Source organism: Gavialis gangeticus, unplaced genomic scaffold, assembly GCF_001723915.1.
Source record: "Gavialis gangeticus isolate Ggan-Ray unplaced genomic scaffold, GavGan_comp1, whole genome shotgun sequence".
Taxonomy (NCBI): domain Eukaryota; kingdom Metazoa; phylum Chordata; order Crocodylia; family Gavialidae; genus Gavialis; species Gavialis gangeticus.
The window spans coordinates 27,816,320-27,832,171 of NW_017728994.1; the positions used below are offsets into that span (position 1 = coordinate 27,816,320).

Sequence of the window (15,852 nt, forward strand, 5' to 3'; positions counted from 1 at the left end):
CCCCCCCCCCCCCCCCCCCCCCCCAAAAAAAACCTTCCAAATTTCTATTCAAGTTTCAAAGCATTAGAACATTTTTTCAAACTGGGAAAAACTGGCAGCAACAGGGAGATGGAACAGTATGAAGAAAATCCATGCTGGTCATAGCAGTGATTATAGCTGTGGCATAAACCATGTATTAGTGAGAGAGTTTGCCACGACAATTTTTTTGAAGTTGCTGGATCTTTTGGCTTAATCGTATATTGTCAAATGTGCTTGTAGAGGCATGGACGCAAAGTAGAAGCACTGCCTGTGGCTGAACACGGGGATTGAGCTGAGAAATTTGGCTCCAATCTGAATTCCTCTCTTCTCTCATCTCCCTGAAAACAAAACTGGAGCTCTTCTAGATCGCTGAGTTTTTGGGTTTGGGCCTGCCTCTAATTTAGAGCAACATAAACATTTACACTGAGAAATGTTTAAGCTTCTTTTTATTAGAGCAAATGTTCAGCTTCTGTATCCAGGACTGCCAACCCCAGCTGTTCAAAATCATGACTCAGATCCCCCCCAAATCCTGAGATGTTAAAAGCACTAGGTTTTGTTTCTTGCCCTCTGATTTTTGAGCCAAGGGAGGATCATGTTTTGTAACTTTTCTCTGGTAGCAGAATGGCAAGACACCTCCTTTTTTTCCCCCTTAAACCAAGTCTGGGATTCTTACATAATCTTATGACTCCAGGTACTGGGGCCTTAGGAACACCAAATAAGACCCCAAACCCACAAATGCTGAGGACAAGGAATATCTGATACGGGTTTTCAGCAGCATTGGTCCTATGGAAATGTCTTGCATATATCAGTACAGGTGCCAGTCATATGCACTGCAGCTGAATTGCAGGAATAGGCAAGCAAGGCTCTTTGGGTAGATGTGATATCTTTTATCGGACCAACTAAATAGTTAGAAAAAAGTTTTTTGCCCAATCTAACCAAAAAAGGTGACACAGACTATATTTGTTCTGTCCATCTCTTGTGTGTGCTGGAAGGATGACACAAGAGCCTCATTCAGGGGAACCAGCTGTCCAAGCTCAGTGCTTACTGACCATCGAACTGGAGGTGATGACAAGCAGTGATTGTAGGGAGTTTACAAGCAAGGCTTTGATTTCACTTGGAACTGAGTAGAGTGGGTGGGACAACTGGGAGGAAGCAGCCTTTGTTTTTCCACTTTTTCTCTATGGCACTGTCTTCTGCCAACAGAGTAGGAAACGCTGATTTGTCTTCCTGTTCTGGACATAAATGTCTCTTTCCACATCGTCATACTAGTCTGGCACCATTCATTGCAATTGGCAATTGGCTCAAGAAAGGTCGGGGACTGGTCACTGTCAGGATGTGCTGAAAGAACCCTCCAGGGACCACCAACTGGAATAGCATATGGTAATTAAGGTCAGGGACAAAATACACGAATATAACAAACTAATATGCTGGTAGAATGAACTGGCTTTGAGTATGTGAACAAGTAGTACTGCCATCTAATGGGCTCATAAATGAAAAAAGGCCTTTGTATTACTTTGTTATATCCATATGTTTTGTTTCTGACTTCAACTACCATATTCTATCCTTGATGGTTATTTAATGTAGCATGGTATTGATGAGTCCCTGACCTTTTCCGGTCAGAGACTGCTAATTGCAATTAAGGGTGCCAGACTTGGTTTATGGCTGCTGGAAAGACAGACCCACTGCACACAGTAAAAAAATAATAGCCTTTGAGAACATTTTCTGCAAGGTGATGAGATGAGCAGTCGCATGTTGTTCAGAAGCAGTCTGGCTATCCCTGCTTCAAAGTACAACTATAACTCAGTTACTTGATTCAGCCTTCTGTACTCAGCAGTTTGAGCAACAGCTATTTGTTCCTGCCACCTACCTTTACAGCAAACCCCAACTTCAGGCATCTGGTTCACTCTTAAGACCAGGTTTAGCTTGTTTTTTTTCTTTGAACAAGAAAGGATTTTTCAGAAATGCCTGTGCTAGTGGGTCTCTAACTTTTTGGACCAATGGATAACCCTTTAGCTTCAAATCTTCTCATGCACCCTTATCATTAAACTTATCATTAAAAGAGATGCTGTCCATGGACCACTTGCCATGATCTTTTGGGCCACTGTTTGGGACCTGGTAGTCTAAAAGACCAGGGAATCATAGAATCATAGAGAGGTAGGGCTGGAAGGGACCTCCACAGGTCATCTATTCTAATACAACACCCTGCTTGAGTCAGGATTGTCCCTTTCCAAACAGTCCTGTACAAATCCATTGTCTAACCTTTAGTGAAGCTACCACAGTCAACCCTGATGGAAACACAAAGCATAACATCCTAATCTGCCACAGGGACACAACTGCCAGTGGGACATAATGCTCCTCAACCACCTGCACAAGCAGACAGTTCAGATTACAGTGGGGGTGTGAATTTAAAGAGCTGTTGCTATTCCAGTATAACTCTGTGTGGCTTTTCTTAATTGGGAGCATGAGGAATTATCAGTTTACATAGGGACATTCAGAAAGTTAATGTGGATTGGTTAGACAGAATAAAAACCCGAAGTACAGAAATTAAGGCCACCTTGATTTTGAATGAGTGTCCACATTCCTGTTCGATGTATTTTAATGTATTATTGTGTTTTAAGAAACCCACTTTTAAAAGTTAATTTACATTATTTTTTCTGAATGTTCCCATGTAGACAAATCCAGAGTATCTGCATGCATGTTTAATTCAGTTCAACTTCAGCACTTTAGCTATAAGAGTACAAGTATAGCAGCATACTTGGTTTAAAAAAATCCTGCATAGACAAGCCCTTAGATGCTTTAGTTTAGAAAACCCTCCCCAGAATCTGCAGCACTTTCAGTTGCATCATTCTTGCCCAAATTGGCAAGAAAGATAAATGCCACTCAACACATTGCTTCCCTGGAGCTATGAGACCTGTGCAAACATGGCTCATAGCCAGGAAAGTGAACCACTGAAGTCTCTTGCAGGATGGGTGGGGTCGAGCACTTTTGGATTTGCCTTCAGGTAGAATAACTTTAAATGTTCAGGAAGAGAGCTACTATTGTGGTTCTACTTTACTGAGAAAGAAAATGTGTTGGGGAAATGCAGGATAGGAAGAATGAATGTGCCATGGCAGTTTCTTCACTGCATTGAGCTTAGGGACTTTTTTACCTGCATTGAAATTAGAGACTACATTGAAATTAGGGACTTTTTACCTGCTCCCTAAAGTCCATGTACAAGGGAACCCCTGTAGACCTATCATTTCAAACCATGGAAGTCTAACAGAAGAAATATCAGGTTTCTTTGAATCCATCTTAAAACTGCTTGTCACCCAAAGACTGAGTTTTATCCAAGACACAACAGACTTCCTACGAAAACTCAAAAACATAGATCACCTTCCCAGCAATGCCCTTCTAGCCACCATGGATGTCACTTGTTTATACACCAGGAGGGCATCCAAGCCTGCCTCATGTATCTACAAGAGCAAGATTATAGACCTCAGGATATCACTGAACTTCATCCTCACACACAACAACTTCAGTTTCAACAACCAATACTTTCTCCAAACCATGGCACAGCTATGGGCACCAAAATGGCCCAAGAAGATGCCAACCTTTTTTATAGCCCATCTGAAAGAAGAATTCCTCAAGAACTGAACCATCAAACCCTTAGTATACCTGAGATACATAGATGACATCTTCATCATTTGGGCAGAAATCCTGCAGTCTCTGGTTGATTTCCACCAAAAATTCAACAATCATCATCCCTCCATCAGACTATCACTTGAATACTCTAACACCAGCATTTTCTTTTTAGACACCATGATCAATATACAAAATAGTAACACTCAAACCACAATATATAAGAGACTCATGGACCAACATACATATCTACACAGAACCAGCAATCACCCTAAACACACCAAGAAAGCTGTAATTTAAAGCCAAGCTCTCCAATACCACTGAATTTGCACCAAGGAGAATACCCATGATTGTCACCTCACAAATCTCAAAAGGGCCTTCACCCAACAAGGATGCTGTTCCAGAGAGAGACAGATCACACTTTTGAAAGAGCTACCTGGATACCACACAAAGATTTGCTGCAGTACAAAACGAAAATCCCCACAAATCACACGCCCTTAGTTACAACATATCACCCTTCCCTGGAACCTACATGGAAAAGCCTCAAACAATTGCAACCCATACTAGAAGAAGACCCAGCTCTTAAAGAGATCTTTCCAGAACCACCCATTCTAGCCTTTAAACAAGCACCAGACCTCGCTAACCTCATCACCAAAAGCAAACTCCCTTTGACCCAAACCACACCTAATGGATCCAGACCATGCCAAGACAAGAAATGCAAAACCTGCCAACACATCTCCAGCACTCCCACAATAACCACACCCAACAGAACCATCACCGTTCCCGGATCTTACACCTGCACCTCCGGTACTGTTATATATCTCATCCAGTGCACCCAATGCCCTGCTGGAAAATATGTAGGAGAAACCAGGCAACAGCTGTGAACCAGAATAACCATACACCAAAAATCTATCAGAGACATGAATACCCAGCTACCTGTGGGGGCACACTTCTCACAAGACTGTCTCTCCCTCTCCAATCTCTTGGTTCTAATCCTCAAAGTGAATTTATAAAATACCTTTTGTAGATGAGCCTAGGAACTTCACTTCATAAATCTACTGGATACAAAAAATCATGGACTCAATATAGATATTAGATTTATGGCACGTTACAATCTGCCTGACATCTGATCCACCAGATACCTGCCAGACCTGACCTCTTACACTTTTCTTTCCCCCCACTTCCTCTCCTTTTCTGCCCTTGTCTTCTTAATTTCCAGCTATTTACTTTTTCATAGTCATCCTCTTTTCTACCTTGAATTACTACTACTGTAGAGCAGGGGTTTTCAACCTTTTTTGGTTGGGGCACCCCGGCGGCTGGTTGATAAGGGGTGGGGGGAGCAGTGAAATTGGAACTGCTGCTGGCTTCTCCACGCCACTTCCACATACCCCCTGGGGCCTTCCAAAGTACCCCCAGGGGTACACGTACCCCCAGCTGAAAACCCCTGCTGTAGAATCACCCTTACTCACCTTTGAGTCCCCCCCCCTGCCTTTTTCCTTCTTCCCTTCCCTGCTCTACCTTTTGTTTTCCTGATTTCCACCTATTTACATTCTCCCTGACATCCTGTCACACTTAGCTTCTTTCATCCCTTGGAGTCTCAGAAGAGCAGAGACTGCCTATGTCTGAAGGAGGGTGATTCTGCCCAAAAGGTTGCAAAGAACTTTTTTCCAGCTACTCAGTCGGTCTAATAAAAGATACCACATCTACCCAAAGGACCTTGCCTTCACTGTATTGAACCATTTCTTTATGACCTGGCAGCCTGTTCTTTCCTCCAAAACTGAATTGATGTTAAAACACATGCTTTCCAAGAAACCTAGCTCATTTTCATCACCTGCTTCTTCATAAAGGAGACTTCTGGCTCTTTACTTAAGGCTTATGATGTGTGGAGTTGTGTTTGCTGTCCCCTTCTGGGCACATGGAGCTGGGAAGGATTTTTTTCACTCCTCTTGCTACAGAGGTTGGGGTTTTGTTTTTACCTGCCTCAGAGGCTTTGAGTGTTGGTAGCAGCTAAGCCTGGGGATTTTAACTGGGGTGTCCTCCTTCTGAGACTTAAAAAAGAAAAAAGACATCCAGAAGTTCCTGGCTCCTCTGCTCATAGGACCAAGGAGAAGGTCAGAGAGGAATGGGCTATGAGGGGCCACTGGAAAGGGAGGCGTGAGCCTCTTCCTTGGATCTCTTGAGTGTATTTTGACATGCTACTTCTGTCTTTGCAGTGGCAGAACATGGACAGTGTCCTCAGCCCCCTGCTTTATTCACGGCAGGGTAGAGTGTACTTGGTGCCTTGGGGCAATGGGAAAACCTGTCTGTAGAAAGCTGAGCAGTACTGTAGAGTTCTGATCTTTTCTCTGTTTAAAAATTGCAAATTATCTGATTTAAAAATCTAACACACGTGTTTTCCTGCAATTAAAATAAAGCACCCCTATATATATCGGTATCAGTTGAACACGATATTTTATGATATACGTACAATTGTAAAGCTATTTGGAAGCCTGTCAGTACCTCAATCATTATAATACAATACGTTCTAAATACCTATATATTTTGGCATTTCATTATGGTTTTTTTGTCCTGGAAAATTAGAGCTCCCCCTGCCCTCTTCCATCTCCAGGATGAGCTGCGGCTGCACCCCCCACTGCTGTTTTGTGGTGCTGAGCTGCCTTGATATTCTGGTGCCCTACCCCTGCCCACTGCATTGCCCCTCAGTCCCAAGCCACAGCCCCCCCAACCCCGCTGGTGCCCTTCACTCGTGACTCGCTGCCCCCCACCCCCAGCCTCCCAGTATAAAGAAGGGGGTAGGTGTGTGGGGAATAGGGGGGGTGTGTGGGAAAGGAGGGGTGTGGGCACAAATAAAGTGTGGGGGGCAGGGTGGAACAGGTGACTGGTGGGGGGAATATGTGCTCCCCCAAGATTTATGCTCCCACAGCAAGGCACAGGGCGAAGGACAAGGAGCAGGGACTGGACCAGCTCCAGGCAGGAGCTGCCTCCACGGCCTAGCAGGCAGGACCCAGCACAGGAGGAAATGCTGCGCTGCCATGGCCGCCAAGGCAAGTGTGGCGGTGGCACGGAGTTGTGCCCCCCACTGCTGTCAGGAGGGCAGGGGACACCTCACTTTAGTGACCGTGGTGGCATGGCACTCCCTCCTGTGCCAGGTCCTGCCCACTGGGCCACGGATGTGGCTCCTGCCCACAGCTGGTCTGGCCTGGCTGTAGCCCTGCGCCCCGCTGTAGGCAGAGAAATCTGGGTGGGCACATGCCCCCCCCCATACATAACCTATCCTCCTCCACCCCACCCCCAGGTGTCATCTGTGCTGCCCCGGTTCCCCGCCTGTGCCCCTCACCTGTGCCTGCCCCCCCACTGCCTTGTCCCCGTAGACGTACGTGGAGGGAGCTGCTGGAGCTGGTCTCTACCACACTGCCTGACTGCCACTTGTATGTGTGAGTGCACACATGCGCATGGCGCCCCCTGCTGCCTCCAGCCCCAAGCACCCCTTGCAGGCTGGAACTCCACCAGCCTGCAAGGGGAGACCCACTAGTTCCTGTTTTTTTCTGCTTTACAGGAGAGAATTTGGGATTTTCTCCTATAAAGGAGAACATCTGTGTTTTTCCACAGCCAATGGAAAACTTGGATCCCTGGTAATAAGATCAGTTGCTTATTTCTATCAGGGAAACAGAACAAGGCAAAATCAAAGCAAAGAGATGGCACAAGATCTCACTAAAGCCTTTAGAGACAAGGGGTGAAATTCTAACCAAAATACCTCCCTCCTTTTGGTTGAATTGTTAATAGAAAAAATGGGATTGATACCATGAATTTTTAAATTTTTTTAGCCTATAGATTGTACCTATTTAGCAATATCCTATTTTATGTTGCTAAGAATCAAGTGACACAGTGTAAAAGAGTCTCATTAACACTTTAACTTCCTGGGCTGATAACTTTCTACCTCATTTAATACAACACCCCTCTACTTCTACATCTCTATATCTACAGAAATGAACTCCACTGACACCCAGAAAACTAGGCTATCCAACACAAAGCATTTGTTATGTGTACAGATTCCTCAAAGACTTTCTGTTATGTATTTTTTCTTACATTCCCAAATTTTCTTAACTAGCTGGCTCCCATTCCCAAAGAGACATATAAAATACTGTTGCAAGACCCTTAGGTACCACAGTGATGAGCACAGTACAAGAGCCTGTAGAGAAGATAAAAACAGAATGAAACCCATTCATGAGTATCAAACAATTCAAAAGAAATGACTTTGGCAGAGTCATCCAGGCGTGGGGTGGAAGAAGCTGTTCTCACAAGCATCTCAAGGCAATGTGTGTAGAAGTTATCCATGTAGCTTTCCCCACACACCAGTGTAAGGCAGAACCCTCAGAATAATTAACTAATCTCCCTTTGTTAAAATCTCATTCAGGGTGCATAACACTGCTCTCCTAACCATAAAAATAGCCTTTCCCACGGCAGAAGCTGGGGAATATCAGCAAGAAATGATCACAGCTTCAGTCTGTAAATTACACAAGGGAAAAATTGATGATCTTACATTAACAATTGATGTTCTTAATAGAATGCCATTAAGGGGATGTGAATGGGAAATTGATTCAGACATATAGGATAGTTTGCTTATTGAAAGCCAGTTCAGGAGTTATGTTAAAGGAGGTTATATTATTAGGTCACATGGCTTAGCATTTGGATCACATTAGATTCTGCAAAACTTACAAAAGCATTTATATTTTAACTAAGAGAAGCCAAATTATCTCTCCTTAATATCTGTTCCAATACCATACTGAAGGGCATGATAAAAGAGACCAAGAGGTCTGAGCAGTTTAATGATAAGGATGTGTGGGGCAGGGTGTGCAACATTGTGTGCAAGAAAATCCCCATATTTCATGTATTTTGGAAACACCAAGGGTATATTCACAGAACTGGAAGTCTATATAACCAAGAGTCCTGTAGAGGTGCATGACAGAAGCAGGTTAGGAAGGGGGATTAGGTAATCATAATCACTAACCTTTCTGCATCGATGACTCATCTCTAAGTTTAATATTGACCCACCTTTTGTAAAGTGTTTTAGAAAGTTTCCTTATTGACTTTGTGTGATCATCTTATACCATGGTAAAGGAACATGAATTTCAGATAGCACTGAACACCCACAAGCTGGGAATGACCTCTCTTAAAGTGTGCAAGTTTGGGCATCCAAAAAGTAGGCCCTTAAACTTATAGTGGATCCAAAGGGAAGCCTAGTTGCATGATAAATCTTTGCACACCTGGTCCCGGGGGATGAAGCAAGTTGACTTCACTATATCCACAGTGAGGTGACAAGGTTATCTCATGATCCAGAATCAAAATATTTCATCAACAGATTTAGACCAAATGCAGCTAAGCTAGCGCAGGCAGCTCCAAGTGTTAGTCTGACAGGTTTGCCCTCACCTCTTCACTTCAGTGAGGCATTGACTCTGATGCCAAAAAATACTCCTTGGCTCACTAGTAAATGGGTAGAAGTGATGCTCACTGCAACGATCCTCACCATCTCCTGAGAGTTCAGCCCTATTTGTCACGTTGGAGTGACAGTCGGGAAGTAATTCCTTTGCCTCTTGTGGTTGCACATTTGTCAGGCTGCTCTGCACTCCCCACCTGCATGCCAGACACTCCTGATTTTGCCTTTGCTCCCTTGCATGCAGGAAATAAGGCACATAGGAAGTGCGCACAACCGGAGTGCTATGCCATTCACTACTGCCACAGCTTCAGGCACTGCACCCAAAGTGATCACTGCTCAGTACAACAACCCAGCACGCCTGTACTCCTCAGAAAACATCCAGACCTTCAACAATGCTGTGGAGTCTAAGTCAGCCGGGGGTGTACAGGACCCCAGTAAAACGTAAGTCTTTCTCCACTTTTCTATCCTTGTCCCCGAACTCGACAGAACGTATGTTGTTGTGAAGCCAGCTTTGGCGCAAGGATATCAGTTCTTTAACCTGGAGTGAAAATCCCAAGCCTCTCTTTTTCAGGAATGTGGAAGGAGCTCAGGCATGAGACTGGATGCAGGCCATGGGGAAGTGGCTCCCTGTGGTGGGAAATTGCCTCCAAGATGCAGAAGAGAATTTAACAATGTTGTGTTTCTTTGTTCACCAGAGACCGAAGCAGTTTCAGCGTGCATTCAGCATGACATGCCAACCCTTAAAATCGCCCTCTGGCCCAAACAGGTGCCTGACACTTTATCATCAGCACTTTGTAAAGTTAGTGAGCTATTCTGGCTTTGCAAGCACACAGGATGGTTTAGTAGATGGGAAAGAGTTCCTTGATGGGATGGGTTTCCTTTCCCAGGGGAGCTTTGAAATCTGACAGGGAAACAGAGCTTGCTGTCCCTTCTGTTAGGCTGTACCCTCTGGGTGTGTCTACACTGCAAACACAGGTGGGGTTGCAGCACAGGTAATCTCCCTAGCAGTGGAAAGGCAGCAACACTGACTTCAGTGCAGGCTGTGGAAGCCTGCAGTGGGCCCTGGGTATGTACTTGGGTTGCTACCCCACCCTGAAGTCCTGCCACCATGTCTTTCTGCTGCTATTATCCATGCTAGGTAGGTTAGAGCCAGCCTCGGAGTACCTATAGGCACTGCAGTAACACCTTTACTGGCTATGGAGACAAAGAGGTGGACTGAAACAGCAGTATCAGCCAGAAGTCTGAACCTAGAGAGGATCTCTGTTATGGCATGCTCTTCTAGTGAAAGGAACACCTAAGCAGATTTAATGTGCTCATTTCTGTATTGCTTGGGAACTGAATGTAGACTTTCATTAATGTCTTCCTTCCTCTCTTTCTTTCTTCTCTGTATTTGTCTCTCAACTCTCCAAATTAAAAAAACTAACCAACTAAAAACCCTGGTAACCACCTCCTGTCTGTAGCCATTCATCACCTACAGTCGCGCTGAAGGCTCCCTTCGCATCAGTCTATAACCCTCTACAGCCGCAGGCCTCTGCATCTCCATTGCAGCGGAGGCACAGCACCTCCTCCATCCCAAGCCAAGTCCGAGTGGGGCCTGAACGGCTGAAGCAAGCCGCCCAAATCTGCCCCAACAGCCCTGTGGAAGTGGAGGTGCCAGGACTCAAAGTGCTGCATGTGCAGTTTAATTCTCCCCTGCAGCTCTATTCACAGGAAAACATCCTGGATACTTTACAAGGGCAGATCTCTTCCATTAGCCCGACTTTTCTCAGGTAATATTTGCCTGCTGCCCATGTGGCAGCTGACTAGACACGCGTGCCACCCTCCACATCTTGGTCTTCACAAATGATTCATACTTGTCCATTGCTCATGGTGTGGGCCTGTCACGCAGACTATGAAGCGTTACATTTCACCTTTGAAACTTAGTGCATGACTCTTCACAGAAGGGCCCTTGCCTTCGTGTGCCTTATACCACATGAAGCACCAGTGTGTGCCAGATCAGTTTGCCACTGTCACCTCTTGTTTTACACACACAACCATAGTGGTGAAATCAACAGAAATGGTTGGTGGACTTGGCAGAGTGATTGTTTTGCATGTGCTGGTTCAGCGGTGGGGGGGGCGAGGTGGAACATGTGCCTCCAGGAAGTGGTATTTCTTCTGGATTTACCCAACCACAAGGATAAGTGTAGAACCTTTCACCCCTTCTCCCAAGTTTGCCAGTGGCTGGAAATCTCTGCTGTCTGTCAGCTGGGAAGTGGCTTAGGTGAAATAAATCATGAACCATGGGCCAGGTTGTTTATGTGTGTCAAAGGAAGTTGAGGCCACTTATTAAGATGAGTTGATCTGACCTCTGGCAACAACAGCTTGCTCCTCCCCAGAGCTAGCCTCTTAGTCAGGTATTACCCTGTTCTGGAGCAGTATGCTCTAGTGTATAGAGTTTTGACTCCTGGCTCAGTTTCCCCATCTGTAAGAGGAATGGAGAAAGATGATTATCACCTTTGGTCAGCGTTTGGGGGCCTAGAAATGAAAGCCCATTTAAATATCATATTAGCTTACAGCAACCTGTAAGCATCCTGGGAAATTCCTAATGCTGGCCCTAGCACTGTATCTCAGGGTCTTGCTTCTGAGTTACCCTAAATCTTTGTGGCCACCATGTGTCAAAGACCAAGCCATCCTGTTGTTGGGCATGCACAGCTTTGGAATTGTGGTGCTGGGACCTAGGTCTGACCGTCTCAGACACCCTTGTAGAACAGTTGAGAAGCCAGATCCTTTCAAATGAGTTGGACATCTGAAATGGTTTTACCTCTTCATTGTTGGAACAAAATAGTTTGCCTCTATTTCAGTGTGCAGTACATTGAACAGGCCACTGTGTCCAGGCTCATTCCCTTCTATTGGATGAACTAGAACTGCATGACCACACCTCATGCGTCTTATTCTGCTGACCATCATGTCTGGTCAACTGGCAAGGGCCTTTTCCTTCTGGAACAGAAGAGTTCTTGCCCCACAGTCACTGTAAAGATCCATGCACCCAGATGCTGTGGTAGAACAACAGCTGCAAAAGTGTGGGCAGCCCTAGATTTATTACAGTAGAATTGGGGGCATAAATTGCTCATGGTAGGTCACTTTTCTGGCTTGTTTTGAGTAATTCTGGAACACTAATACATCATTAGTTCTCTTGGCAATTCCAGACCACCGGATAATGTAACAAAAACTCTAAGTGGTGTCAACTAACTTGGTAGCAGAAATTTAGTGTCAGTTGTATTAAGCAGTGTCTCTAGGACCTTAGTTACCTTTCCAAATTGTGTCACAGTATGATAATCGTATCCAGTGTTAATCAAAACTAAGTTGAGCTTATCAAAATGCACTTTGTGGCACTGCAGGTATGTCTACGCATGTGCATTTAGTGCTCAGTAACTGAAATTACTGCACAGTATGGGTGTGCATCTACACATGCACACCTGTACTGCGCAGTAAATATGGTGACTTACGCTGACTTGAGTGTAAATTTGATATCTGCATTATGGAGGTGTCAAATTTATACCCGTTTAGTTACTGCGTAGTAACACATGTGTAGATGTCTTACTACACAGTAACACTGCATGTGTGGACTGACCTGGGACTAAAGTTACACACAGCATAAATGCGCTTTAATGCCTGCTTGTGTAGACGCTGGCCCATTCCCACTAAATTCAAGCCGGTGTAAATGTACGTGTAGACATGACCTGTATCTTGTAGGCTTTTATTACTCTGTCTGGCTGCTTTCTTGCTGATTTTCAAAGTTTATTGTTTCAGCTAGTTGCTATCATGAACTAATAAGGTTCTGCTGTCCTCTTTTTGGAACTATGAAATCCCCACAAAAGGAAGTTGGAGTAGTCTTTTATGAAACTGCTGTCTCTGTGGGCTCTTATTCCTCATATAAGTCAAGAAATATCTACCTGTCATTTTGTCTCACAATCAGTGTGTACCTTCTTCTGAGAACACACATGAAATTATTTTTGTTCTGTTGTTAATGTCTCATTTTCTTTAACCCCCCCAACACCCCCTGCAAACAAGTAAGTATCACTGCTTATCACTGAGGGTCTGATTTGTACAGTTTTGTGCATTGGCACAATGCATGGTTAAAATGCTCTGTGTTTGTTTTGACTCAAATGTTCCTGAAGACAATATTGTGTTGGCTTTTTCTGTTCACATGTCTAAATCACCTTAGCCCTCCAGAGGGGCATCAGCCCAGTATTTTGAAAGGTGGGACAGGCAGTGGGAGATCTTCAGGTTGCAATTTACATGATTTAAATAGAATGGGGGCATGGGATAATCTGGGGAATTTTCTGTATAACAGATATCTTGTCCTGAATATGAATTCCAGGTAAATGTGACACATTTGAAAAGTTCATGTATATGTGTGTACATGTGGGTGTCTACTGAACGTTGTACCATGGATTCACCCCATAATATTATACCAGGATAGACCTGTTTTATGAGACTCTTGTATGTTAATGTGGATTATAACGTTTGCAATCAGTTTACCTCTAGTGCTTGTAGTATTTCAGATGCCAACTAACCGGGTTAGAGAGCTTCTGGAGGGGCTGGACGCATTCAAGTCAGCGGGTCCGGATGATCTCCACCCCAGGGTGTTGAGGGAGCTAGCTGGGGTTATTGCGGGGCCCCTGGCACGGCTCTATGAGCGATCATGGTGCTTGGGCCAGGTGCCAGATGATTGGAAGGTAGCAAATGTGGTCCCCATCTTCAAGAAGGGGAAGAGGGAGGACCCGGGTAACTATAGGCCCGTCAGTCTTACCTCAATCCTGGGGAAACTCTTTGAGAAGATCATCAAGGAGCACATTTGTGAGGGGCCGGCATCAGAAATGATGCTCAGGGGCAATCAGCATGGATTTATTAGGGGGAGATCATGTCAGACCAACCTGATTGCCTTCTACGATCAGGTCACAAAGGCCATGGATGCAGGTGTCGCGGTGGATGTAGTCTTTCTGGACTTCAGCAAGGCCTTTGACACCGTCTCTCACCCCATCCTAGTTAAAAAACTAGGTGACTGTGGCATCGATGCCTACACAGTCAGATGGATTGCAGATTGGCTGAGGGGTCGCACTCAGAGGGTGGTGGTGGATGGGTCATATTCGACCTGGGGGGAGGTGGGTAGCGGAGTCCCCCAGGGCTCGGTCCTGGGGCCTGCGCTGTTCAATTTCTTCATCAGCGATCTGGATGATGGGGTGGAAAGTAACCTGTTTAAATTCGCTGATGACACCAAAATCTGGGGGGAGGTGAGCACGCTAGCAGGGAGGGAGAGATTGCAGAGGGATCTGGATAGGTTACAGGGGTGGGCTAACAGGAACAGGATGCGTTTTAACACGGACAAGTGCAGGGTGCTGCACTTGGGCAGTAGGAACCAGCAGCACACTTACACAATGGGGAACTCCTTACTCGAGAGCACGGAGGCAGAAAGGGATCTTGGAGTCATTATTGACTCCAAGATGAACATGGGCCGACAATGCGAGGTCATGGTTGGCAAGGCTAACCGGACCTTGTCGTGCATCCACAGGTGCATCTCGAGTAGAGCCAAGGAGGTGATCCTCCCCCTCTATGCGACGCTGGTCAGGCCACAGCTGGAGTATTGTGTCCAGTTCTGTGCGCCCCATTTCAAGAGGGATGTGGACAATATGGAGAGGGTCCAGAGGAGGGCCACCCGCATGATCCAGGGACAACAGGGCAGACCCTACAGTGAGAGACTGCGGGACCTGAACCTATTCAGCCTCCACAAGAGAAGGCTAAGGGGGGACCTGGTGACTGTCTATAGACTCACTAGGGGGGACCAGAGGGGTTTGGGGGAGACGCTGTTTCCCCTAGCGCCCGCTGGCATAACAAGGAGAAATGGGCACAAGCTGTTGGAGAGGAGGTATAGATTGAACATCCGCAAAAACTACTTCACCGTTAGGGCGGCTAGGAGCTGGAACCAACTTCCAAGGGAAGTGGTGCTGGCCCCTACCCTGGGGGTCTTTAAGAAGAGGCTGGATGCCCACCTAGCTGGACTCGTTTGAGTCCCATTTCTCTTTTTGGGGTTTTTGTTGTTCTCCCGCCCTGGTGGGGGGTCGGGCTAGAAGATCTACTAGGTCCCTTCCGACCCTTAATCTATGAATCTATGAATCTATGAAACCCCTGGATGGCTTGGATACACATTGGCATGGAAATACACTCATTGTCATGAAAAAGATTTTCCTCTGCAAATTAGTCTGAAGTTCAGAATGTTTATAAGCAATGCAGGCAATTCCTGAATGCAAGAACGATGCTTTTTCCTGACCAACCATTTAAATTTAATTATACTTTATGTGACCTAGCATTCACAGAGGCTCTTTGTCAAATGTCCCATTCTTTTCAGCTTTGATCTTGGGTAATGTTTCCAATTGCATTTTTAAGATGCTTTATTTGGCATAAATGCCTTTTATATTTGAGCTCCAGTGTGGTTTCTATTAAAGCAGAGTGTGCTGAGTAGAGTGTGCTTCTCAATAAGAAGGTAATAAAACACTGGAACAGGTTACCCAGAGAGATTGTGGAATCTCCATCCTTGGACTGTTTCAAAGACCCAGCTAGACAAAGCTTTGGTTGGGATGATCTAGTTGGGAGTGGTCCTGCTGTGAGCAGGTTGTTGGACTAGATGACCTCCTGATATCCTTCCAACCCTACTTTTGTATGATTCTATGAGTATTTGCAGTACACAAATGAGAACAGAAATGTGAAGGGAGTCGGTGGGGTTGAGTAGATAAATCCAGAGCATA

General features: G+C 45.3%; 1 protein-coding gene across 2 annotated transcripts in view; it reads left to right on the forward strand.

The window, feature by feature from the left end:
- The window catches only part of PDLIM1 (PDZ and LIM domain 1), a 110,544-nt gene that overhangs the window by 86,410 nt on the left and 8,282 nt on the right, over positions 1-15,852 (forward strand). The window contains exons 4-5 of one of the 2 annotated variants that reach the window (XM_019502478.1): positions 9,766-9,836; positions 10,531-10,839. In XM_019502478.1, coding sequence (XP_019358023.1) covers positions 9,766-9,836; positions 10,531-10,839 — 380 coding nt within the window. Of the gene's footprint in view, positions 1-9,314; positions 9,512-9,765; positions 9,837-10,530; positions 10,840-15,852 lie in introns of both variants that reach the window. The other variant, XM_019502479.1, reaches the window with a different exon arrangement.